Source organism: Eschrichtius robustus, chromosome 8, assembly GCF_028021215.1.
Source record: "Eschrichtius robustus isolate mEscRob2 chromosome 8, mEscRob2.pri, whole genome shotgun sequence".
NCBI classification, from domain to species: domain Eukaryota; kingdom Metazoa; phylum Chordata; class Mammalia; order Artiodactyla; family Eschrichtiidae; genus Eschrichtius; species Eschrichtius robustus.
The window spans coordinates 21,755,910-21,783,493 of NC_090831.1; the positions used below are offsets into that span (position 1 = coordinate 21,755,910).

The 27,584-nt window shown below is 37.8% G+C and overlaps 1 protein-coding gene across 3 annotated transcripts in view; it reads left to right on the forward strand.

Moving 5' to 3' along the window:
- Positions 1–27,584, forward strand: part of PHTF2 (putative homeodomain transcription factor 2) — a 125,506-nt gene that overhangs the window by 18,690 nt on the left and 79,232 nt on the right. For all 3 annotated transcript variants that reach the window (XM_068550446.1, XM_068550448.1, XM_068550447.1), the window contains exon 2: positions 10,164–10,243. In XM_068550446.1, the coding sequence (XP_068406547.1) occupies positions 10,199–10,243 (45 nt within the window). In that variant the 5' untranslated portion in view covers positions 10,164–10,198. The remainder of the gene's footprint in view (positions 1–10,163; positions 10,244–27,584) is intronic.

A 27,584-nucleotide genomic window follows, 5' to 3' on the forward strand; every position in this document is an offset into this window, starting at 1 on the left:
ACCAGGTCTGTGGTAGTGGGGCCAGGGAGGGGTTATATGAGAGATGTTTTGGCAGTGTGCCAGGTAGATGCATTGATTTATTCCTTCATATTTATTGATGGTTCCTGTGTGCCAGGTAGAGAATTGGTGGTGGTGGGAAAGGGAGGGAGACAAAGATTCTAGGGTTCCTTGCTTAAGTACCAAATTGAGTAGATAGTAAAAGAATAGTAGATTTGAGGAGGAAAAATGCATTTTAGCTTTGTTTTCCCTGGAGGTAGTTGTAACAGGTTCACAGAAGAGCTTAAGCTTGGTTCTGTATTTTGTTTAGTATCTTGAATTTATAAAAAGAATTGAAACTGGGTGTCTTCCCTTTACTTCCCTCTGTTAGAAATAACAGAAGTAAAATTGCAGCTGTTGTTAGTTTAGAATCCTATCTTAGAATATTTAAATTTTGCTTTTCAGTTGAGTCAGTAACTCAAAAGATTGTCATTAGCACTTAAAAAATAAGTGTTAAAAAATAAATTTAGGTATTTATGAGTAAAAATGAAGTAGAATCACAGAATTTTCCCTTCACTAAAAACCAAATGAAAATAGGAAAAAGTAGGTGGGGGAAGGAGAGGGCAAAAAATGGAATAGAAGCGGACGAGAAAGGGGTATGGACAACCTTATGCCAAATACTTCAAAAAGTGGAGGCCAGGAAAGAATGAGAAGATACTGGGTGTATCTGTCAAGGTTATAATTCCAGCCCCATATCCCAGAAGCCAGACTAAGGAAAGATGAGGCCTGCAAAACAGGAAGTATCCTCACTAACACTCTCCAGGGAAGCAGATCTAAGAGATGAGTAGGAAGCAAAAAGTCAACGAAAAATCCTTGAGAAGACCCCGAATACTAATGCTGAACCTCACGCTGTCAGGGAACATTGACATTTTGAAAGGTACTCTCGTTAAGGGCAAGAACCAAAGCCCATGAAGGTAGGACAGCCCTCTGACTTGGGGGATGGATCCTGGTATAGGACACTTAATGACGTTTCAGCAGTGGCTATACTCAGTCCAAACTTAGCTTTCTTTCTCCATTTCCTGCATTGATGGGTTATAGAAAAATAGATTAAAAGCAGTATCCAGATCTCAAATTGAAGTTTGTGTGTGGTGTGTGCATGCACATGTGTGCATAGAAATAAAAATGTTCCCAGCTAAGGTAAAAAGGATGTTGAAGTTGTCAAGGAGAACCCATTAGATATCAAAATAAGTAGGAGCTCAGTGTAGCACTCCCCATGTTAAACATGATCAAGATTTTTTTAAAAGATGGCATGGCAACTCTACAAATACACTACAGGAAAAAAATAAATGAAAGAAATGACCATGAAAAAACAATAAGACTATCCTACCTAAGCATAACTTGTATCCCTGGAATAGAGACTCCACCAAATGGAACAGAAAAAGATTTCAGAAATATCATGCAAAAATTATGTTTGCAGGTTGAAAGGCTCTGAACACCAGGAAAAAAAATTGTGAAATGTTGAAAAATGACTACACCCTAGTAGTTAGTAACTTCAGAAATAAGCAGAGAATTATTTTGGCATCCTGGCCAAAAAGAAAACCTGAGCTATATGTGGTGTGGGGGGGAATCTAGCTGACTGCAAACTTCTCAGTTACGTACAATTCCAAAAGACATTCGAACAATATTTACAAAGTTTTGATGGCAAAAAAGTATATATCAAAGGTATTATACTCAGCAGTATCAGATTTGGTTTGGCTGCTAATAACAATGGCTAAAACTATAAGGATTTATAATCTTGGATACAAGAAATATGGAGGTAGGCGGTCAGAACTGGTAAGGTGGCTTCATCCGGCAACCTAGGTTCCTTCCTATCTATGAATACACCTGGCTTCTGGTCTCAATATCACTGTCCATGGTGGCTGCTGGAGCTTTGGCCATTAAAACAGCATTCCAGGGAGCAGGAAATGGAAAGGGGGGAAAGAACCAAGGGCTTTCTCCAACTGAGTGAGATTCTTTTAAGGGGCCTAACTTGGAAGTTCCACCTAACACCGCTGGATCTGGACCAGAACATAGTCACAGCCACACCTGGCTTAGGAAAGGTCTTCATTTTGGGCAACAATGTGTCCAGCAAAATGTTTGCAAAAGGAAAAGGAGGATGGAATAATGGGAGTCAATTAGCGATCTTTGGTGATTTTTTTACAGGTGTCCTCTTCTTTATCAGCCCTTTCTTCTTCTCATTTCACCTTGACTTCTGTCTCCTCCACTCCATTTAAATTGCTCCTCCCAAGTTCATTCTAACCTCTGTTTTGTTTAATCCAGTGATCTGTTAGCTGCCTACTCCTTTGTAAAAGACCCTCCTCTCTTGGATTCTGTGACATCACACTCACCTGCTTTCTTTCTACTCATTTTCTGTTCTTGGCCTCTCTTATTTCACTTCTCTGAATAGTAGTCAACTTGAGGCTGAACCCTTTTCTTCTCTAATTATACTCTTCTTAGTTGATATGTCAGTCACATGATTTTATTGAAGTCATCTTTGAGCACAGGTCTTAAGTATACTTTAGTTTTGACAAATGCATATATCTGTGTAACCCACCTCTGATTTTAAATATTGACTATGTGTTCATGGCTTCTATACTCATATCTCTATCTTTATCTTGAGCTCAGACTCAAGTATCTAACTACTTGTTTGACATCTTTATTTTTATGTCAAATAGGTATTGTCACCTTAACAGGTCTAAAACTATTTTTTTGTATTACTTTCATAAATGTTGTTTTAAGTTAATTTTTATTGGCGTATAGTTACTTTACAATGTTGTTCATAAACCATTTTTTTAAAATAAATGCGTCCATCTCAGAAAAATGGTTCAAACCCCAAACCTAGATTCTTCTCCCTAATCCCTCCCCCAACCTGCCCCATCCTAGTCTATTTCTAGATCTTGTTGATTTTACGCATAAATAAGCTTCCTTTCTGTTCCTTAAAAATTCTGAGCTCATTCTCACTTCAAGGTCTTGGTGTTTACTGTTCCCTCTGCTCAGAATGTCCTCCCTCAATTCTTAACATAGCTGGCTGTTCTCATCCTTCAGATCTCAATTCATGTGTCATCTCAGAGGGGACTTCTTTGGCTATCTTTTCCAAAAGTACCCCACTCCATCCCAACTATATCTCCCTGTTTATTTCCTTGATAGCACCACCTCAACACAAAATTATATTGTGTGCTGTTCATTTTCTATCTTCTCTTTCTGCATTGTAAGTTTCGTAACAGCAGGGACCTTGTTTCTTGTTCACTGTTGTGACCTTAGTGCCTACAACAGTGCAATATTAGGAAGTGTTCAGTAAATAAATATTTTAATTAATACATTAATTTTAATTAATATTTATTAATGTATTTATCAGATACTGGCTGAAACATCTCTAAAGTAGTGTTTTTCAAATTTTATTCATGGTATTTTTAATGAGGTATAGGTAGCAATTTTTAATCTAAATAAATTCATTTTGACGATCTATTAAATCTTTAAACCATTTGATTATCATTTCATGCATTATCATTTTGTTATGGAGTACCTGGAACACTAATTTAGTTAATGTTTTTACTAGAGGCCTCTAATAACATATCCATATTTGAATGATGACTGAAGAGTTGATGTAAAAAATTTCTTGTGAGTAAATGAGGAAGTTAAACCATTTAGATTGTATTTCATTATTGATTTTTCCAAATGGCACAACAGTCAAAACAAGAATCACTTACACAATACACTATCAATTAAGTATTTGAAGGACCTTTTAAGTATTTAAAAAAAAAAAAAAGCCCAAAGGAATGCTATTAGTAGAGATTTTGTGGGTACGTGCTAAAGTTAAGAAACTTGAAATTCAAAGAGCTGCTTTTAAAGGACATACAGGGTGGGTTGGCTGTACACATCAGGAAGTTCTACAGAGGGTTTTGTGGGTATTAAGATTATAACTCTAGTTATTCTCTTAGATTTCACAATAGTACAACATGTTTTTGTAAATACAGATTTACACAGAAGTTACTTGGCTGTAATTTTTCTTCTTAGGTTAGGTGTTATCTTCTAGCCCTTAAATACACAGACTATGTGTTGGTTCCATGAAGGAAAATAAGAATTACAAATATTCCTTTTATGAACTGGTGTAATAGAAAGTGTACACCTCTTGAACCTCATTTTGCATTTGATTTTTCTAAGATTGGAAACGACTTTAAACATATAGTTTGTGGTATTTATTCTTCACAACATTTCCATGAAATAAAATCCTGTTCCAGATGAAGAATTTTGTAAGTTTTCAAGAAATTGTAACAATTTATAGGTCATATGATTAGAAAATAGCAACCCTGAAACTAGTAGAAGGTTTCTGTCTGTCCACACCAGGCTCCTCCTACCAGAATTTCACTTTTTTTTTAACTTCAATATCAGTATGAAAAAATTTGGTTTGAACCTTAGTGTTTATTACCTTTTTAAGGACAGAATAGCTTTGTTCCTAGTTTCTGAAGTCTAAAAATTGCTTATTTTAGCCTTGGAGGAGGCAACTGAGTTATATATAACTTTAGCATTTAGGAATAGAGGTAGACGAGACTTGGCAGGTTTGACTTTTACTCCTGTTCATTGTACTTTATAGGTCTGCAAATCCTTATATATTGGTTGATTGAGTGACATGTCAGCAAATAAACCAGCCATACTAATTATACTTCACAATGTTTTTGTACCTTTTAGTATTAGGAAAGAGTATGTTTCTATGTTTATATGCATGTCGGGGTAGTGCAGGAGTTTGACAGGTAGAATTTTTAATTTCTGGCCTGCCAGCTAAAAATTGTCACTCTCCATCTGGCACTACAAGAGTGAAGTTGTTAGCCACTGTGGTCGCTGACCTTCAACACACCCTGAAAGGAGTTCAGGGTGGAGATTGTGGAGATCAGGAATGAGGCACTCTGTGCTCTCGGAAAAACTGGCAGTACAGGCCTTCATATAGTTAGATATTTTCAGAAGATTTTATGAGCCCAATTTCTTGTATACTTTCATATCTGGAAAAGCACTAAAATCATTCAGGGAGACATCTGCTCCTCGTGACTAGCAGCGGTCTTCTTGTGACTAGTAGCAACCTTCTGCCAAAATGTGTGATTAATTGCATGTATCCCCACCTTTACTAAAATCACATATATACTGACCTCACCCCCTACCTCTTCGGAGCAGTTCCTCAGAGCTTTGTGAAAGGCTAGTCTTCCAGGCTGTAGTCCTCATTTTGCCCCAAATAAAACTTAACTGACCACTCTCATTGTTGTGCTTTTTTCTTTTTTTTTTCAGTCGATAGAAAATTTAAATTCATTCATCTGTGATGGTACCAATACTTTGGTTGGCAACTGTTTAATTTGGTTTGTAAACATTTGTGCTTAATATATACAAAAAGCTATCGGAGAGTTCCGAGGTAGTAAAGACATTGGACTGCTCTCAAAGAACTTATGGATAGTGGTAGGGGCACATATACAGACAAGTATTCAAAAGTCTGTACAAAACAGAACATATTAAGTGTAATGGGAATACAGAACAGGATGAGAAGTATTTAATGGAGGAATTTGGGACAAACTTACAGAGAAAGTAGAATTTAGGAGGCCTTCTTGAAATCTTCCTTGTTTTGGAAAGAGAAGAAGTGTTAATTTTGGCACAGAGGTAGAAAAGTGTAGGAAGTGTGGTATGATTGAAACATGTATGAGAAGACGGTGAGCAATAATGTTGGGTAAGTAGGTTAGTGTGAGACTTTAGAGGGTCTAAATACAATTCTAAGTGCAATGGGGAGTGACACAAGGTTGCTGAATAGCGTAATAATGAGATTCCAAATATGTATCACTGATTTAACTAATGTTAATATTTTTGGGTGTATTAGTAAAGGAATTCAGAGGAACTCCTGTACATTATTCGAATTTTTATTTAACCTTTATTGAGTTGTGGAATATTTGACTAGATGGCACTGGTGAGAAACGAAGGCCCAGAGAATTCAGTAACTAATTCAAAAGCCCTAGCTCTTAGTGTCAGAACTTGAATCTAGAACCCAGTTCTCCTGATGCTTAGTCATTGCTTTTTCTCTGCTCTCCTTCCTCTTCTGCATATTATAATGTGTTGGGTACTTAGTGAGACACAAAGGAAGAAGGATGCCTCTTTTTTTCCTTAACAGTGTTTACATATGATTGAATGACATGTGTGGCTATATTGCTTTGCATTTTTATTTATATACCAGATTTATTAGTACAAATTAGTGCTGGAAGAGACATCCAGCTTCAACATTTTTTAGTCCAAATGAACCCTTACAGAAAGCTAGCTTCATCTTAGAGGAAGTAGGATTTGAACTGATCTAGAAGGATGGATGAGTGGAGAAAAGGAATGAGAATTACAGCACAAGTGAAGTGTCAGAGGTGTGCATAAATTATTTTCTGAGAGTAGTGAGAGTCATGCTGGAACAGAGAAATTTGTTTTAGAATTATGAGAGAAGTACATTGTAACATTATGTAGTATTCCATAGACTGATTTTTTTTTTTTTTTCTAACATAGGGAATGGTTAAAAACTTGCTTTTTCTTTGGCTATATCTGTGCAAAGAATACTTGTGGGTATTTGATAGTGAGATTATTTTTTTTTCTTTTTTTTAGAATTTTATTTTATTTTATTTATTTTTGGCTGCTTTGGGTGTTTGTTGCTGCGCGCGGGCTTTCTCTAGTTGTGGCGAGCGGGGGCTACTCTTCATCGCGGTGCACGGGCTTCTCATTGCGGTGGCTTCTCTTGTTGCAGAGAACGGGCTCTAGGCGCGGGCTTCAGTAGTTGTGGCTCGCGGGCTCTAGAGCACAGGCTCAGTAGTTGTGGTGCATGGGCTTAGTTGCTCCGCAACATGTGGGATCTTCCCAGACCAGGGCTCAAACCCGTGTCCCCTTCATTGGCAGGTGGATTCTTAACCACTGCGCCACCAGGCAAGTCCCTGATAGTGAGATTCGATAAAAGCAGACTTAATATACTGTCTCTTCATAGTCATCTTTTTCCTCTATCCTAGTCTTTGGCATTATAAATGCATTTTGTGTAGACCTTGACATAGTAAAGAGTAATTTCAGATGTTTTGACAAGTATGATGACTAAAGCAGCGTCGAGAGAATTAGCTCAGAGTAACTGTCTATGGCAATATTTAAATGTTATGCCTATGGTTAGCTCTGTGTTTTCACAATTGGATTATTTTTATATCTTAATATCATCTTTCTATCAAATTATTTGATCAAAAAAGATTAAGATCCTCTGTTTAAGGTACCCAATAAGCTTAATATTCTACTTTTCTCTGTAAATTAATTTTAGTGTCAATTTAGCATAAAAAGTATTTATCATGAACTATCATGATAAAAGAGACTATAAACCTGTATTCCTGGACCGTTAGAATCAAAGAAGTTGGAAAAGCTTTAGAAATAATCTTTATTATTCATGAAATCATTTGTTGATTTATTATTTCTTGTTGTTTATACTCATGGTCTGTGCTTTGTCAGATGTCTGATTCAGGAATCTGTCTTAGCATGCTGTAAAACCTGTTTTAAAAATAGATATGAGCCACTCCGTGTCACTGAAAGGTTGTTGACACAATGGAAAAACTGTTAAATGAGTTTGTAGAGCAAAACTTACCACTACCTGAAGAAAGGTTGTGTTTCTTTTTTTTAAACAAAATTGATTGAAATTTTATGTCCGTAAATCCAAATGAATATAATTAAAATATTTAGAACATTTTATGTACCTAGTGTACTGTTAGAGTTGATTTTCGAAATTTATTTCTTAGTGTAGCTTGGTGTAAACCAAAGTATACAAAAAAAACTTTGAGATTATTTTATTTGAACCAGGTACTGTTTTCCTCACTTCCACTGAAGCTTTTTCTTAAAAATAAATAAATAAATAAATAAATACTATTTATATGTGACCATTTAAATATTCCCCAAATATATTAAATATCTTATATATTTAATAGATTGGGTGAATAAAAAATCCTTTCACATTTTCTATATGAAATGCATATTATTTATACCACTGGGGATTAGAAAGAGGATCTTTATTTTGGTAGATAAGCTGGAATTTTTGTCAGTAAAGATTCGGTGAGATTAAAGGACAGTAAAGTGAAAAATTGATATTTTCATACTTTTTGTAGCATTTTTTGTAGTTTGCATTTGGCAAGGTGGGGACAGGAGAGGGAGGAGAGTTATAACCAGTTTGGAAAACATACACAATAGTCTTCACAGACAATTATAATGAAGGTGTAATGTTGTAAAGAATAGTCTGCTGACTGAATCAAGGTAAAACCTCTAGGACAAAATGTGGTTAAAGTTAATGAATTACTCCCAAAGGCCTCCAGGACAGAAAAACAAAAAATGGGAGATTTTAAGTCAGTGAGGACAAGCTTCCCCCCAGAACCCTGGTAAGAGAAATAAAGGTAGCCACATCTGACTGAGAAACTTCAGAGGAGGTGAACTTTGAAATCTCTAAATAATCCATGTGTATATAGTTGAGAATTGACGTTGCAATCTTAGGATAATCAGGTAACTATTTTTATTTTAACTGTCAACAAAAACTGATTGCACGTTTTCCTTCTCTACCTGTTTGCCATGTTTAAAAAAGGAAATATAAATATTTCCCAGTTCCTGAATTGGGGAATTTTTAAATATAAAATTAATAATAAAATAATTATAATTGACCATCTATATGTACTAGACTTTGGTAAGCATTTTATGTATATTGTCTAATTTATTAGTCACAAAAACTCTATAAGGGATAGGTACAGTTACTCCTGTTTTATAAGTGAAAGAAACTAGATCATAGAGGTGAAGTGACTTCTTCAATACTGCATATTAGTTAGTGGAACCATTTGAATCCTCATCGTTTGACTCTATGCTCCTCCTCTTTCCATGATGCCAGGGAATTTATGAGGTTTTCAAAACATGGTTTACTTGAATTTGATCAGTTAAAGATGCAATCAGTATCTTAGGAAAGGTAATAAATAATCTGGTCTCTAACACTGTCAAAAATATATGCAGTCACAACATTGTAAATCAACTATATTTCAATAAAAGTTAAAAAAATACAGGCAGTAAGTAAATTCTGCCTTAAATTTTAGAAGTTGATCTGAATATTTGAACTTGCTGGTAATAATTGTCATTATATTTGAATCCTTATATGCTCCCAAGAATGGAGTATAAAACCTCTGGTATTTTGTTTACTCTGGGCAAACTCTGTAATGTTAGCATCTCGCCGGTTGCAGATCTGCATGTGCTAGGATTGGCTGAGCAGGGTGCTCTACTCTCAGAATTTTCTTGAGATCCTGTTTGGCCTTGGATGATTCTAATTTGTAATGAGTTCTGCAATGAATTCTGCGTTTGAACCTGTTTAAGCTCATCCTTAACACCTGCCAGAGATGCCCTCCATGCCGGTGTAGTATTAAGACTAGAAAAGTATTCCAGAGGTAACTGGAATCAATCTGAAATTAATTTTCTCTAGGAGTAAGGAACCATTAAGTTTAGTATCCAGAAAGATGCTTATGAAGTAGTCTGTGGTAAATTTCTAAATATTAGCAAACTGTGATATCTGAGAAGTCCTTAATAGTAGTTATTCCTGTGTAATTAACTCTAATATTAGCTTAGTATTTAACATACATTAATTAGGTTTCTCCAGCTATTTGATTTTAGTTCAACTTTGTGTTTACTGAGTATCAGGGAAAATTAAATCTGATTATAAATTTTGGAATCTCTATCAAGCCATCCTTTAGCAACAGTAATTGATGCTAGTTCCTAGATAGAAGCTGAAGCAAAACTGATCTGTTACTGAGTGAATGGATTGATTCCTATCATATGAGAATTTATAAATGAAAAATTTCCAGTATAACCTGGAAAATTCTGAAATATATTTAAAAGACTTATTTTTTAAAAAACAATTCAACTATTTTGTAAGAAAATTTAAGTGTTATATTCATGTAGAAGGATCTTTTCTTATGGCAACTGATTTTTGTTTACTTAAGGGAACCTGTTGCTAAAATAGTAATGAGGAAGGGTGTAATATAAGTATAGTCATACACCCCTTGCTGTGCAAGTAACCAGAGTGCTATGTACACATGTTGTTCAGTCTCCTTTTAGAAGGTGGAAGTCAAGTCCTGTGTATGTTTTTCTCTCTTGCACAGCCTAAAATGACGAATGTGTGATCTCAGTGGAATAAATGGCGTCCAAAGTCACAGATGCTATAGTGTGGTATCAAAAGAAGGTAAGTTGATAGTCAAAAGCTTTTAACCTTTTAAATGTTTTTATTCTAAAAACGCACGCTTTTTTTTAATACGATGGATTTATGTCAAGTGTTACCTAAAATAAGAAAGGTGGTGCTTAGAAATATTTTTCTCTACTTTTTACTCCACATTATCAAAGTAGCTAGATTATTTTCAGTTAAAATATAAACCAAATATCCAGGATTATGAATACAGTTAGCATTTTATGAAAGCATTAAATTTTTTCTTACATTAATTTCTTTTGAAGAAAGCTAGGTTAACAGAGCTGTTATAATTTTATAACAAGGGAAACTATAGTTTAAATCCATTTCTTGTAAGTTACAATTCAACAGCTGAATCTTTTCAGTAGAATAAACCTTTGGAGACTGTATTTTCCAAACTGAAATATTAAAATGTTTATTTTGATGTTTTAGGAATAGTCGTCATAACTACTTAACTAGCTGTGTCATCCTACGTTTCAAAATAAGTTTTACCAATGTAATGTTTTCTTTATAAAGTACAAATTCTGATGCCTTTTTTGAAGATACAGTAAGCTGTTTATTCCTGAAGAGTGTTGTTTACACTCTTTAAAATGTATTGTTGTTTTATGTGGTATCTTAGATTTTTAGCTTATATAGTGAATTACGTTTGTTTTCACATTTTAAAACGTTTTGATGCCTTATTCATTAGGTCCCTATTAACAAAGATAATTATATATTTAAAGCTTTTCCTATGTATGGGAAAATCAGACAATTTTAAGATTTAGTTGAATTGTAAATACATGGTAAATTAGCACACTTTAAAGATTAGGCATACCTAAGAATACAGTCTGTGTTTGGATGTGTCATTTCCTTTCTGGGTAGAACATACCACAGATATACATTATCACATTTTTCTCGTAAAGTAATAAATTGGAAGTATTGATGTTGATCATACTATGAATTCAATCTTTTGTGTTTTTATATTAGTGTCCTCTTTACTTTGAAATTTCCAGTCAACTTAAAAGAAAGCTGAATTAAAGAAAACTAATTTTTTTTCCTACATAGATCTTTGAAAGCTTTTCTCTTAATTTCTACTTATGAGAGTTAGTAATATTTATTAAACATTTTATCTATCGGACTTTTTATGTTTAAACATTTCAAACTTCACTGAAGATCATTTGTAGGATGTGTTAGATTAATTGACCTTTCTTGAGATCGGAGAGTTTGAAGTATTATACTCACATTCAGTTTTAGCACAGTAACACCCTTCTTATCTGAGGATCATCTATCTAGCAGCTTTGGATATGTGCAACCAAAAAATTCTCCAGAGCAACCCTAACAGATAAAACAAATTATATCTAGCAAATATAATCACATATTATGTTAGAGAGTCACCAGAACCATTAACCATATTTGATTTGCTCTCTTGTTTTCTTTTGCTTTTAAATTTAATTTTCTTGAAGAATAAGTGTGAATACTTTGAAAGATTTAGTATTTGAAGACTTTTTGAAAACAAAAATAACAGCCCCTATTGGTACCCTTTCCTATCCTTATCCAATCTCTGAGTTCTGCTCCCTGGAGGCAGTCGGTGTTTCAAAGTTCTGCTACTCTTCATCCTGGTAGGGAGTAGGGGAGGGTGGGTTGCAAATATAGGGTGTGAAGTTTGGGTTTTCATAATTACTTTTTGGGGAATACTGACATTTGTGGGTAGGAATCGGATACAAAATATCATGCAATATTCTAAATTAGAGTTGGCAAACTTTTTCTATAAAGGATCAGGTGGTAAGTGTTTTAGGCTTTGAGGGCCATAGGTCTCTGTGGAACTACTCAACTCTGCTGTTACAGGACAAAAGCAGCCATAGACAATATGTAAATGAATGAAATGAATAGCATGACTGTGTTTCAATAAAACTTAATTTACAGAAACCAGCAGTGCGTTAGATTTGGCCCACAGCCCTTAGTTTGCATACCTGTGCTCTAAGATAGCCTCATAGAGCTATCTTAGGGCACCAAAAAGAACTGCCCTGCTAAAAATGGAATAATGCCCTGTTGGATAACACTGTTTAGTTTTTTTTATGGTATTTACTTTTTTTTTTTATACATACCTACTTTGCCCAAGTTATAAAGGTGCAAAAGAAATTAAGTCATACAACCAAAATCAGTGACCAGATACCCATATTTATACCATAACTTCCTCTCTGTTCTCCCTGCTAGTTCCATGCTAAAACGCCATGAGGGAACAAGAGGGAGAAAGAACTATGGAAAATCTGGGTCACTGAGGCAGCCTTAAAATTTAAGATGATTATTAGCCTTTGCCACAAAGCAATTAATTGTCACTAAATAGTTATACAGTTTAGCGATCTGAGTGGTAACTGTTATTTAGAATCTACTCAGTTGTCTCCAGAAAGTAGTGGGCAAGGGGCCCTTGCCTTTTCTTGATTATGTCATTATAGATGTTTTTTGTTGATTTTTGACTGTATGGTAAGGATTTAGCTTTTTTATGATATTTTTCCAATCCCCCTACCCCATCCTCCCAGTGACTAAAATTTTGGTTAAATCAGTATTCGGGGCTTATGTTTGTGTATGCAGTATTTAGAGCAACATCATGTAGTATCTGTGATAATATTTCCTGTCTGTGCAACAGTTTTTATGTTTTGCTTTGTTTTTCTAGTTCTTGAAAGTCTCTGACAGAACTGAACAACTTTTGTTGTAGTCAGTCACATTCAGGTATTCTACCAATTTCTTTTTTTTCTTTCTTGGGAATAACCCTCCTAGAACTCTCTGTCCTCCTGCTCCATTCTTGGATGGATTGTTCTCAAGTCATGCCTCTCATCTGCCATCTTGGTATTTCCTTTTATCATCAGCCTGAGAGTTCCTTTCACTGCTCTTTGGTCATATAGATTTGTGCTCCTCTTAAATATAGGCTTATAAAAAAAAAAAAAAGTCCTTTTCTTGCAGGAGGGACCCGTTCCAGGGCCTGAGAGTGGGCTCTTGTCCAACACTCTTAAATGAATTGTCTGAGGGGACACACGTGCTGACAAAGCAAGAGACTTTATTAGGAAGGGGCACCTGGGTGGAGAGCAGGAGGGTAAGGGAACTCAGGAGGACTGCTCTGCCACGTGGATTGCAGTCTCGGGTTTTATGGTGATGGGATTAGTTTCCAGGTTGTCTCTGGCCAATCATTCTGACTCAGGGTCCTTCCTGGTGGCGCACGCATCACTCAGCCAAGATGGATTCCAGTGAGGAGGATTCTGGGAGGTTGGTAGGACATATGGACTGGCGTCTCCTATTGACCTTTCCCGAATTCTTCCATTTGGTGGTGGCTTGTTAGTTCCGTGGTCCTTACCAGGACCTCCTGTTGTAAAATAACTCATGCAAATGGTTATTGTGGTGCCTGGCCAGGGTGGGTGGTTTCAGTCAGTGTTTCCCCTAACAGTTATATAACATTTATTATGTGCCGGGCATTTTCTAGATGCTTTACATATATTAACTAATTTAACATAGGTAAATGAATGAAATGAGATAGAGGGTCTGCTTCCTGTCTCTGGACATTAGTGGGTGAAGCTCTGTTGCCTGAAGCTGTTGTAATGAACTTGCTCCCCAGGAGGGAGCTTGACAACAGGCCAAGTCTGGCAGAGTTGAAAGATGGAAAGATCCTGAGTTTTTCAGGACTTTTTGAGTCATGGAATTAATTAACTCTGGAAATATCTTATCTTGGGAATTCTTACTGTATGAGATAATAAATCCCCTTATGTTTTCAGTCACTTGAAGTTTAATTTTATTTCCTTGCAGCTGAAGGCATGCTAAGTGATAACCAAGAAATGCTTTCTGATGGTATGTGGTTTCCTGTATAGTGCTCTTTTGCCTCTGAATGCTTATAGTAGTAGATATAAAATTAAGATCTACCAAATAGAAGTACTGAGCCTCAGACAAATGGGTTTATCACATTTTCTCTTTTAAGCTTTTTTTTTCCTTGAACCATAGTCTCATAGGTACCATTAAATCTTTAATGTAATTTTAAACTACTGTGCCTTATAGTATGATATGGTTGAAAGAGCACTTGTATTCGATTTTGTGACATTTATCAGCTTGTAATATTGAATGTGTTACTCAATCTCTCTGAGCCTCAGTTCCTTCTTTTGTAATCTGAGGATGGTAGTGCTTCCTCTCTGTGCCTCACAGGGTTATGAAGGAGTGAATCAACTTTAAATATAGTTTTTGAAAAGGTTTTTAAATTGGTTTATGAATTGTTGAATAAATATGAAGTATCACTCCTAAAAATAATACTAGTAATGCATCTTATGACTTGGAATATAGTAGATGAGACATTGGAGTGGCGGTCAGTACTCTGCAGTTTCTTTAATGACCAACAGGAGTATGTGCTGCACATACTTCTTCCATCTGACCAAAGAGGTGGGTATGTGACTAAGACCAGACCAGAAATGGTACCTCATTCCCTTGGCCACAGTGATGGGTCCAGGTAAATCTGACGACCCAAACTATCCTATAGTTTTTTGTTTTTGTTTTGTTTTTTTTTTGTTTTTTTTTTTTGTGTGTGTGTTAGTTTCTGCTTTATAACAAAGTGAATCAGTTATACATATACATATGTTCCCATATCTATTCCCTCTTGCATCTCCCTCCCTCCCACTCTCCCCATCCCACCGTTCTAGGTGGTCACAAAGCACCGAGCTGATCTCCCTGTGCTATGCGGCTGCTTCCCACTAGCTATCTATTTTACATTTGGTAGTGTATATATGTCCATGACGCTCTCTCACTCTATCACATCTCACTCCTCCCCCTCCCCATATCCTCAAGTCCATTCGCTAGTAGGTCTGTGTCTTTATTCCCGTCTTGCCACTAGGTTCTTCATGGCCTTTTTTTTTCCCCCCTTAGATTCCATATATATGTGTTAGCATACTGTATTTGTTTTTCTCTTTCTGACTTACTTCACTCTGTATGACAGACTCTAACTCCATCCACCTCATTACAAATACCTCCATTTCATTTCTTTTTATGGCTGAGTAATATTCCATTGTATATATGTGCCACATCTTCTTTATCCATTCATCCGATGATGGACACTTAGGTTGCTTCCATGTCCTGGCTATTGTAAATAGAGCTGCAATGAACATTTTGGTACATGACTCTTTTTGAACTATGGTTTTCTCAGGGTATATGCCCAGTAGTGGGATTGCTGGGTCGTATGGTAGTTCTATTTGTAGTTTTTTAAGGAACCTCCATACTGTTCTCCATAGTGGCTGTATCAATTTACATTCCCACCAACAGTGCTAGAGAGTTCCCTTTCCTCCACACCCTCTCCAGCATTTATTGTTTCTAGATTTTTTGATGATGGCCATTCTGACCGGTGTGAGATGATATCTCATTGTAGTTTTGATTTTCATTTCTCTAATGATTAATGATGTCGAGCATTCTTTCATGTGTCTGTTGGCAATCTGTATATCTTCTTTGGAGAAATGTCTGTTCAGGTCTTCTGCCCATTTTTGGATTGGGTTGTTCGTTTTTTTGTTATTGAGCTGCATGAGCTGCTTCTAAATTTTGGAGATTAATCCTTTGTCAGTTGCTTCATTTGCAAATATTTTCTCCCATTCTGAGGGTTGTCTTTTGGTCTTGTTTATGGTTTCCTTTGCTGTGCAAAAGCTTTTAAGTTTCATTAGGTCCCATTTGTTTATTTTTGGTTTTATTTCCATTTCTCTAGGAGCTGGGTCAAAAAGAATCTTGCTGTGATTTATGTCATAGAGTGTTCTGCCTATGTTTTCCTCTAAGAGTTTGATAGTGTCTGGCCTTACGTTTAGGTCTTTAATCCATTTTGAGTTTATTTTTGTGTATGGTGTCAGGGAGTGTTCTAATTTCATACTTTTACATGTATCTTTGCAATTTTCCCAGCACCACTTATTGAAGAGGCTGTCTTTTCTCCACTGTATATGCTTGCCTCCTTTATCAAAGATAAGGTGACCATATGTGCGTGGGTTTATCTCTGGGCTTTCTATCCTGTTCCATTGATCTATATTTCTGTTTTTGTGCCAGTACCAAACTGTCTTGATTACTGTAGCTTTGTTAATACAGTCTGAAGTCAGGGAGCCTGATTCCTCCAGCTCCATTTTTCGTTCTCAAGATTGCTTTGGCTATTCGGGGTCTTTTGTGTTTCCATACAAATTGTGAAATTTTTTGTTCTAGTTCTGTGAAAAATGCCAGTGGTAGTTTGATAGGGATTGCATTGAATCTGTAGATTGCTTTGGGTAGTAGAGTCATTGTCACAATATTGATTCTTCCAGTTCAAGAACATGGTATATCTCTCCATCTATTTGTATCATCTTTAATTTCTTTCATCAGTGTCTTATAATTTTCTGCATACAGGTCTTTTGTCTCCTTAGGTAGGTTTATTCCTAGATATTTTATTCTTTTTGTTGCAGTGGTAAACGGGAGTGTTTTCTTAATTTCACTTTCAGATTTTTCGTCATTAGTGTATAGAAATGCAAGAGATTTCTGTGCATTAATTTTGTATCCTGCTACTTTACCAGATTCATTGATTAGCTCTAGTAGTTTTCTGGTAGCATCTTTAGGATTCTCTATGTATAGTATCATGTCATCTGCAAACAATGACAGCTTTACTTCTTCTTTTCCGATTTGGATTCCTTTTATTTCTTTTTCTTCTCTGATTGCTGTGGCTAACACTTCCAAAACTATGTTGAATAATAGTGGTGAGAGTGGGCAACCTTGTCTTGTTCCTGATCTTAGTGGAAATGGTTTCAGTTTTTCACCATTGAGGACAATGTTGGCTGTGGGTTTGTCATATATGGCCTTTATTATGTTGAGGAAAATTCCCTCTATGCCTACTTTCTGCAGGGCTTTTATCATAAATGGGTGTTGAATTTTGTCAAAAGCTTTCTCTGCATCTATTGAGATGATCATATGGTTTTTCTCCTTCAGTTTGTTAATATGGTGTATCACGTTAATTGATTTGTGTATATTGAAGAATCCTTGCATTCCTGGGATAAACCCCACTTGATCATGGTGTATGATCCTTTTAATGTGCTGTTGGATTCTGTTTGCTAGTATTTTGTTGAGGATTTTTGCATCTATGTTCATCAGTGATATTGGCCTGTAGTTTTCTTTCTTTGTGACATCTTTGTCTGGTTTTGGTATCAGGGTGATAATGGCCTCGTAGAATGAGTTTGGGAGTGTTCCTCCCTCTGCACTATTTTGGAAGAGTTTGAGAAGGATAGGTGTTAGCTCTTCTCTAAATGTTTGATAGAATTCGCCTGTGAAGCCATCTGGTCCTGGGCTTTTGTTTGTTGGAAGATTTTTAATCACAGTTTCAATTTCAGTTCTTGTGATTGGTCTGTTCATATTTTCTATTTCTTCCTGGTTCAGTCTCGGTAGGTTGTGCATTTCTAAGAATCTGTCCATTTCTTCCAGGTTGTCCATTTTATTGGCATAGAGTTGCTTGTAGTAATCTCTCATGATCGTTTGTATTTCTGCAGTGTCAGTGGTTACTTCTCCTCTTTCATTTCTAATTCTATTGATTTGAGTCTTCTCCCTTTTTCTCTTGATGAGTCTGGCTAATGGTTTATCAATTTCGTTTATCTTCTCAAAGAACCAGCTTCTAGTTTCATTGATTTTTGCTATTGTTTCATTTCTTTTTCATTTATTTCTGATCTGATCTTTATGATTTCTTTCCTTCTGCTAGCTTTGGGGTTTTTTTGTTCTTCTTTCTCTAATTGCTTCAGGTGCAAGGTTAGGTTGTTTATTCGAGATGTTTCCTGTTTCTTGAGGTAGGATTGTATTGCTATAAACTTCCCTCTTAGCACTGCTTTTGCTGTGTCCCATAGGTTTTGGGTCGTCGTGTCTCCATTGTCATTTGTTTCTAGGTATTTTTTGATTTCCCCTTTGATTTCTTCAGTGATCACTTCGTTATTAAGTAGTGTAGCCTCCATGTGTTTGTATTTTTTACAGATCTTTTCCTGTAATTGATATCTAGTCTCATAGCGTTGTGGTCAGAAAAGATACTTGATACGATTTCAATTTTCTTAAATTTACCAAGGCTTGATTTGTGACCCAAGATATGATCTATCCTGGAGAATGTTCCATGAGCACTTGAGAAAAATGTGTATTCTGTTGTTTTGGGGTGGAATGTCCTATAAATATCAATTAAGTCCATCTTGTTTAATGTATCATTTAAAGCTTGTGTTTCCTTATTTATTTTCATTTTGGATGATCTGTCCATTGGTGAAAGTGGGGTGTTAAAGTCCCCTACTATGATTGTGTTGCTGTCGATTTCCCCTTTTATGGCTGCTAGTATTTGCCTTATGTATTGAGGTGCTCCTATGTTGGGTGCATAAATATTTACAATTGTTATACCTTCCTCTTGGATCGATCCCTTGATCATTATATAGTGTCCTTCTTTGTCTTTTGTAGTAGTCTTTATTTTAAAGTCTATTTTGTCTGATATGAGAATTGCTACTCCAGCTTTCTTTTGATTTCCATTTGCATGGAATACCTTTTTCCATCCCCTCACTTTCAGTCTGTATGTGTCTCTAGGTCTGAAGTGGGTCTCTTATAGACAGCATATATATGGGTCTTGTTTTTGTATCCATTCAGCCAGCCTGTGTCTTTTGGTGGGAGCATTTAATCCATTTACATTTAAGGTAATTATCGATATGTATGCTCCTATTCCCATTTTCTTAAATGTTTTGGGTTTGTTATTGTAGGTGTTTTCCTTCTCTTATGTTTCTTGCCTAGAGAAGTTCCTTTAGCATTTGTTGTAAAGCTGGTTTGGTGGTGCTGAACTCTCTCAGCTTTTGCTTGTCTGTAAAGATTTTAATTTCTCCATCACATCTGAATGAGATCCTTGCTGGGTAGATTAATCTTGGTCGTAGGTTTTTCTCCTTCATCACTTTAAGTATATCCTGCCACTCCCTTCTGGCTTGCAGAGTTTCTGCTGAAAGATCAGCTGTTAACCTTATGGGGAATCCCTTGTGTGTTATTTGTTTTTTTTCCCTTGCTGCTTTTAATATGTTTTCTTTATATTTAATTTTTGACAGTTTGATTAATGTGTCTTGGCGTGTTTCTCCTTCGATTTATCCTGTATGGGACTCTGTGCTTCCAGGACTTGATTAACTATTTTCTTTCCCATATTAGGGAAGTTTTCAACTATAATCTCTTCAAATATTTTCTCAGTCCCTTTCTTTTTCTCTTCTTCTTCTGGGACCCCTATAATTCGAATGTTGGTGTGTTTAATGTTGTCCCAGAGGTCTCTGAGACTGTCCTCAGTTCTTTTCATTCTTTTTTCTTTATCCTGCTCTGCAGTAGTTATTTCCACCATTTTATCTTCCAGGTCACTTATCCGTTCGTCTGCCTTAGTTATTCTGCTATTGATCCCATCTAGAGTATTTTTAATTTCATTTATTGTGTTTTTCTTCATTGCTTGGTTCCTCTTTAGTTCTTCTATGTCCTTGTTAAATGTTTCTTGCATTTTGTCTATTCTATTTCCAAGATTTTGGATCATCCTTACTATCATTATTCTGAATTCTTTTTCAGGTAGACTACCTATTTCCTCTTCATTTGTTAGGTCTGGTGTGTTTTGACCCTTCTCCTTCATCTGCTGTGTGTTTTTCTGTCGTCTCATTTTGCTTATCTTACTGTGTTTGGGGTCTCCTTTTCACAGGCTGCAGGTTTGTAGTTCCTGTTGTTTTTGGTATCTGTCCCCAGTGGCTAAGGTTGGTTCAGTGGGTTGTGTAGGCTTCCTGGTGGAGGGAACTAGTGCCTGTGTTCTGGTGGATGAGGCTGGATCTTGTCTTTCTGGTGGGCACGTCCACGTCTGGTGGTGTATTTTGGGGTGTCTGTGGCCTTATTATGATTTTAGGCAGCCTCTCTGCTAATGGATGGGGCTGTGTTCCTGTCTTGCTAGTTGTTTGGCATAGGGTGTCCAGCACTGTAGCTTGCTGGTCGTTGAGTGAAGCTGGGTCTTGATGTTGAGATGGAGATCTCTGAGAGATTTTCACCGTTTGGTATTACGTGGAGCTGGGAGGTCTTTTGTGGACCAGTGTCCTGAAGTTGGCTCTCCCACCTCAGAGGCACAGCCCTGATGCCTGGCTGGAGCACCAAGAGCCTTTCATCCACACGGCTCAGAGTAAAAGGGAGAAAAAATAGAAAGAAAGAAAGAAAGAAAGGATAAAATATAGTGAAGTAAAATAAAGCTATTATAAAGCAAAGCTATACAGCCAAAATCTCACCCAGAAGCATATACATATACACTCACAAAAAAAAGGAAAAGGGGAAAAATTAATATATCCTGCTCCGAAAGCCCACCTCCTGAATTTGGGATGATTCGTTGTCTATTCAGGTATTCAACAGATGCAGGCACATCAAGTTGTTTGTGGAGCTTTAATCCGCTGCTTCTGAGGCTGCTGGGAGAGATTTCCCTTTCTCTTCTTTGTTCATACAGCTCCCAGGGTTCAGCTTTGGATTTGGACCCGCCTCTGCGTGTAGGTCGCCTGAGGGCGTCTGTTCCCCGCCCAGACAGAACGGGGTTAAAGGAGCAACTGCTTCGGGGGCTCTGGCTCACTCAGGCCGGGGGGAGGGAGGGTTACAGAGGAGGCGGGACGAGCCTGCGGTGGCGGAGGCCAGTGTGACGTTGCACCAGCCCGAGGCGTGCTGTGCGTTCTCCCGGGGAAGTTGTCCCTGGATCACGGGAGCCTGGCCGTGGCGGGCTGCACCGGCTCCCGGGAGGGGCGGTGTGGATAGTGACCTGTGCTCGCACACAGGCTTTTTGGTGGCGGCAGCAGCAGCCTTAGCGTCTCCCGCCCGTCTCTGGGGTCCGCGCTGATCGCCCTGGCTCGTGCCTGTCTCTGGAGTTCGTTTAGGCGGCGCTCTGAATCCCCTCTCCTTGCGCCCCGCGAAACAAAGAGGCAAGAAAAAGTCTCTGGCCTCTTCGGCAGCTGCAGACTTTTTCCCGGACTCCCTCCCAGCCAGCTGTGGTGAGCTAACCCCTTCAGGCTGTGTTCACGCCGCCAACCCCAGTCCTCTCCCTGCGATCCGACCGAAGCCCGAGCCTCAGCTCCCAGCCCCGCCCACCCCAGCAGGTGAGCAGACAAGCCTCTCGGGCTGGTGAGTGCTGCTCGGCGCCGAGCCTCTGTGCGGGAGTCTCTCCGCTTTGCCCTCCGCACCCCTGTGGCTGTGCTCTCCTCCCTGGCTCCGAAGCTCCCCCCTCCGCCACCCGCAGTCTCCGCCTGCGAAGGGGCTCCTAGTGTGTGGAAACCTTTCCTCCTTCACGGCTCCCTCCCACTGGTGCAGGTCCCGTCCCTATTCTTTTGTCTCTGTTATTTCTTTTTTCTTTTGCCCTACCCAAGTACGTGGGGAGTTTCTTGCCTTTTGGGAGGTCTGACGTTTTCTGCCAGCGTTCAGTGGGTGTTCTGTAGGAGCAGTTCCACGTGTATATGTATTTCTAATGTATTTGTGGGAAGGAAGGTGATCTCCGTGTCTTACTCTTCCGCCATCTTCTTCTCCCCTCTGTTTTGTTTTTAATTAGAGCTGCTGGAAGACTCTTTTGCTTCTTTCATTTAGGAACTTTCATTTAGAAGGATGCAAGTCTAAGCATGTTACCACAACATGGAAAAAGTTTTAGAAGAAGAAGAGGATGAGAGAGCACAGAGAGTGGTCAGGAATAGGGAAAAAGCAGACAACCACAGGCCAGCAGGTGCTCTGGTCCCTGAATTCATTCCACCCTGAGATTAGCTTCACTCCTGACCTTTGAGTTGTTTAGCCAATAAATTTCCCTTTTTTTAAAAAAAAAAAAAAGAAAATTATTTATTTTTGGCTGCACTGGGTCTTCGTTGCTGCGTGTGGGCTTTCTCTAGTTGTGGCGAGCAGGGGCTACTCTTCATTGTGGTGCACGGACTTCTCATTGCGGTGGCTTCTCTTGGCACAGGGGCTTCAGTAGTTGTGGCTCGCGGGCTCTAGAGCGCAGGCTCAGTAGTTGTGGCTCGCGGGCTCTAGAGCGCAGGCTCAGTAGCTGTGGCTCGCAGGCTCTAGAGCGCAGGCTCAGTAGTCGTGGCGCACGGGCTTAGTTGCTCCGCGGCATGTGGGATTTTCCCGGACCAGGGCTCAAACCCGTGTCCCCTGCATTGGCAGGCAGATTCTTAACCACTGCGCCACCAGGGAAGTCCCTAAATTTCCCCTTCTTGTTGAAGGTAGTTTGAATTGGACTTTTACTTATAAAAGAGAGTCCCGACTAATGCATAGAGAATATATAAGTTTTATTGTGGTATATAATATATACTCAAAACCACACAGATTATTATTTATTATATATAATATATTTACATATTTACACATATATTTACAAACTGAACAACTGCTTGTGTTCAGAACTGTTTGTATCCTGTTTATAAAATAGGACTCAGTTCAAGAAACAGAATGTTACCGGCTTTACAAAACCTTCAGGCTCCCTTTTAGTCACAGCCTGACCCCTTTGAGAGTGACCACTGTAGGAGGCAGTATATCTTCATGGTAACCAGAACATAGGTTTTTGGGGTTGCAAAGCAGAGATTTGAATCCTTGTTCTCGAAAGCCTGTATAATTCTGGACAGCTGGTGTCTGAATTTCACTTTCTTCATACATATAAACACTGACTTTTATATTTAAAATGATGATGATATATGCAAAGTGTTCACAAAGTGCTCTACACAGGGTAAGCCTTCAATAACTGAGAGTTATTTTTATTATTTTTACCTCATATTCATACACTTATCAGAGGAATTGTTCCCCAAACTTATCAGAGTGCTTTATTTCATGGATTCTAAAAATTCTCATGAGGCTAAAAAGATTCTTACTTGTAAATGAGAAACCTAAAATGTCAGTCTTCTAATATCCATCCAGTATTAGAACAGTGGGTATTTAGTTGATGTTTGTTGTCTATCACTTGTACAGCAGAGACATGATTAAGTGTAATTTATAAGCCTCAACTTTCTTTGCTTCAGTCACTGCTCATGTTTTCCACCATTTCCTTTTCAATGTCACTTACTTGCCAAAAATAAGCCTTTTCCTAGCAGCAATACATTGGTTAGTTTAGTTACTGAAATATGTACCTTTTCACCTAAGATTTTTCTCCCTCATTTTGGTCATGAAGTTCTTAAAATTTTCCACCCTCACCCTCTCTCCAGTTTGGGTATTTCTAAAATAAATAATTTGAGTTTGAATTTTATTTACAAGGAAGAAAGAAACTATGCTATGCAGTAGTCAAGATAGTTTGACTTTAGAGATCATCTAGTTCCTGTTAAACATTTTGCTTTACAGATGAGAAACCTGATGCCTGTAGATCTAATAACTTGATCATAGTCATGAATTAATGATAAAACCAAAACTCAGATCTGCTGACTTTTAGGCCACTCTTTTTTCCTGTACTAAAGTTGCTTTGCAAAACACACTGAAGAAACTTTTATAAAATTCACTTGTTTAATTTGAAAGGTTTTTTTTTTTTTGACTGTTTAAAAGAGCTCTTCATTTAATCTGTAGATAAACCTTAATGAAGAATGTTTATGTTCCCATATTCCTCTTTCAGCTTCTGTCCTTGCTCATCCCCTCTTACTACTCCTCAACTTCCAATTAGAAAAGACTATGCCATTGTCTCTACTGCCACTTTAGCCATCGGTCCTCAAGTCGCTGTAGTCTGGCTTCTGCCTCTGCCCTGCTGGAAGCGCTCTCACAAAGGTCAGCAGTGATAATAGACCATTATTATAATAGCACCTAGTGCTTCTTGTGGATTTACTGGGTGTCAAACACTGGGCTTAGCGCTTTATTTACGTTGGAGGGAGAAACCTGGAGAACCATAGGGCCGTACAGGACTTGGAGATGGTTTTGGCTTAGTTGGCTCAGTTTTTAAAAGTCAAGTCAGCATTGAAAGATCAGAAAATTTCAGACAAAAATCTGAATTTGGGGGACGTGCTGTCTAGTTTGCTACATTCCTAATGGTAAGGACATGTGCACTTGGACCAACCTCACCTCACATTTATGTCGCCTGTCTGACCCCTATAGGAACATGGTTTACTGTCTGCACTTTACATGGATATTCAGAGGTTGTTTTTTTTTTTTTTAAAGATGATTTCTGCTGTGAATGTTTGGAGGGGTATACATCTTTTTTTAAAAATATATATTTAATTAATTTATTTGGTTACACTGGGTCTTAGTTGCGGCAGGCAGACTCCTTAATTGTGGTGCACGGGCTCCTTAGTTGTGGCATGTGTGCTCCTTAGTTGCAGCTCAGGGGCTCCTTAGTTGCGGCTTGCTGACTCCTTAGTTGCGTCTTGCTGACTCCTTAGTTGTGGCATGCGAACTCTTAGTTGCGGCATGCATGTGGGATCTAGTTCCCTGACCAGGGACTGAACCCGGGGCCCCTGCATTGGGAGAGTGGAGTCTTAACCACTGTGCCACCAGAGAAGTCCCTACATCTTTTTTTAAAGAAAGATATAATTAGTATTATATGTACATAGGGGTTGATTTAACAGCATTAATGATAAGATGATGATGATGATAATTAAGATGTTTAGTACCACCACATATTTAAATAGCATCTATTTTTCAGAGTGCTTCCATATATATTTTCATGGTTTGATTTATTGCGGTAATGAAATGGATTAACTTGGTGGCTATGTCAAGATATTATAAGAAGTTGTATAAGATTTCTAGGGCTTTTATAACAAATGACCACAAACTGGGTGGCTTAAAACAACAGAGATGTATTTTTTCCCATGGTTCAGGTGGCCAGCAGTCCAAAATCACAGTGTCAGCATGGTTGGTTCCTTCTGTAGGGAGGCTCTTGGGGAGAAACTGTCCCGTGCTTCTCTTCTAGCTTCTGTGGAAACACAATCCTTAGTGTTCCTTGGCTTGTAGATGCATTATTGCAGCCTCTGCCTTCAACTTCACATTGCCTTCTTCACTCTGTTTCTGTGCTTTCTCTTTTCCCTCTTGCTAAATATGGAGCGTTGTTATTAATAAAAATTTGGATAATTAAAGGTTTTGGTTAATAGTTCTTCTAAACTGAACATTTCTGTATCTGTTAAAATAGAAAAGCACCATCAGAAGAAGGGGTCAGTTTTCTTCTGTATATTTGATAATTCTATATTTGCATTTAGTTGCTCTCTCCTTCACCCTTTGCTTTAATTTCTAGCACAAATAATTTTTATTTTCTCAGAAAATGTCATTCTTTATCTGAGATCAATTGAAGTACTTTTTTTCATGGTTAAGGAGAGGTATTTTAGGAAGGAACAAAATAAATGATGCATTAAAAAGTGGATAGAATAAATAAGTAGAAGGACAGAGAGTTTCTTAAGTTTAATACCACCTAAAATTTTACATAGTAATTGTGAGGAATGCACAATGCTATTTGATGAATTTTCTGGGTATCTTTCTTTAAATAACCAAACTTTAAAAAAATTTTGACTCTTTCCAAAAGTTCTTTAACTGCAAATGGAATAGAAATGACCATTTTCTAATATTTTCCTGATCCGTAGTTGTTATTGTCTATTAATAGTGGCTTTGGTTTATAATACATTGTGGTTTACCTGTGCTTCTTTGCCGTGAATTTTCACTTCTTTGGCCTTATCCCCGTTTGTTTAATCAGTTAGTAAAATTGTAGGTAAATTAATTACCGTGGGCTCTCCACATCCCCAGGTTGTGCATCCATGGATTCAACCAACCTCAGATCAAAGATGTTCAGAAAAAAAACTTCAGAAAGTTCTGAAAAGCAAAATGTGATTTTGCCAAGCACCAGCAACGACTTACATAGCATTTTACATTGTATTAGGTATTGTAAGTAACCTAGAGAGGATTTAAAGTATATGGGAGGATGTGCATAGGTTATGTGCAAATACTGGGTTGGCCAAAAAGTGCGTCCCATTTTTTCCGTAAGATGGCTCTAGTAGCGCTTAGTTGTCTTTAACTTCATTTGAAACAGTTTTGTTAGATTGTATTGTGACAGCTGTCATATCAGTGTGCATTTAAAAAAAAATCAAAATTGGTGAATTGTTGTGTAGCTATTTTAATGTTGAAGATGGAAGAGAAAAAGCAATGTTTTTGGCATATTATACTTTATTATTTCAAGAAAGGTAAAAATGCAACTGAAATGCAGAAAAAGATTTGTGCAGTGCGTGGAGAAGGTGCCGTGACCGATCGAACGTGTCAAAAGTGGTTTGCGAAATGTCATGCTCCACGCTCGGTACACCAGCTGAAGTTGATAGCGATCAAATTGAGACATTAATTGAGAACAATCAACGTTATACCATGCGGGAAATAGCCAACATACTCAAAATATCCAAATCAAGCGTTGAAAATCATTTGCACCAGCTTAGTTACGTTAATCGCTTTGATGTTTGGGTTCCACATAAGTTAAGCGAAAAAAACCTTGACCATATTTCCACATGCACTTCTCTACTTAAACATAACGAAACGTTCCGTTTTTTAAAAAAATCGTGACGGGCAATGAAAAGTGGATACTGTATAATAATATGGAACGGAAGAGATTGTGGGGCAATCGAAATGAACCACCACCAATCACACCAAAGGTCCGTCTTCATCCAAGGAAGGTGATGTTGTGTATATGGTGGGGTTGGAAGGGAGTCCTCTATTATGAGCTCCTTCTGAAAAACCAAACAATTAATGCCAACAAGTACTGCTCCTAATTAGACCAACTGAAAGCAGCACTCGACGAAAGCATCCAGAATTAGTCAACAGAAAGCGCATCATCTTCCATCAGGATAATGCAAGACCGCGTGTTTGTTTGATGACCAGGCAAAAACTGTTAACAGCTTGGCTGGGAAGTTCTGATTCATCACCGTATTCACCAGCCATTGCACCTTGGGATTTCCATTTATTTCAGTCTTTACAAAATTCTCTTAATGGAAAAATATTCAGTTCCCTGGAAGACTGTAAAAGGCACCTGGAACAGTTCTTTGCTCAAAAAGATAAAAAGTTTTGGGAAGATGGAATTATGAAGTTGCCTGAAAAATGGCAGAAGGTAGTGGAACAAAGCGGTGAATACCTTGTGCAGTGAAGTTCTTGGTGAAAACGAAAAATGTGTCTTTTATCTTTACTTAAAAACTAGGGACTTCCCTGGTGGTGCAGTGGTTAAGAATCCGCCTGCCAATGCAGGGGACACAGGTTCGATCCCTGGTCAGGGAAGATCCCACATGCCGCGGAGCAACTAAGCCCGCGAGCCAGAACTACTGAGCCCGCATGCCACAACTGAAGCCTGCGCGCCTAGAGCCGGTGCTCTGCAACAAGAGAAGCCACTGCAATGAGAAGTCTGCGTACTGCAACTAGAGAAAGCCCTCCCGCAGCAACAAAGACA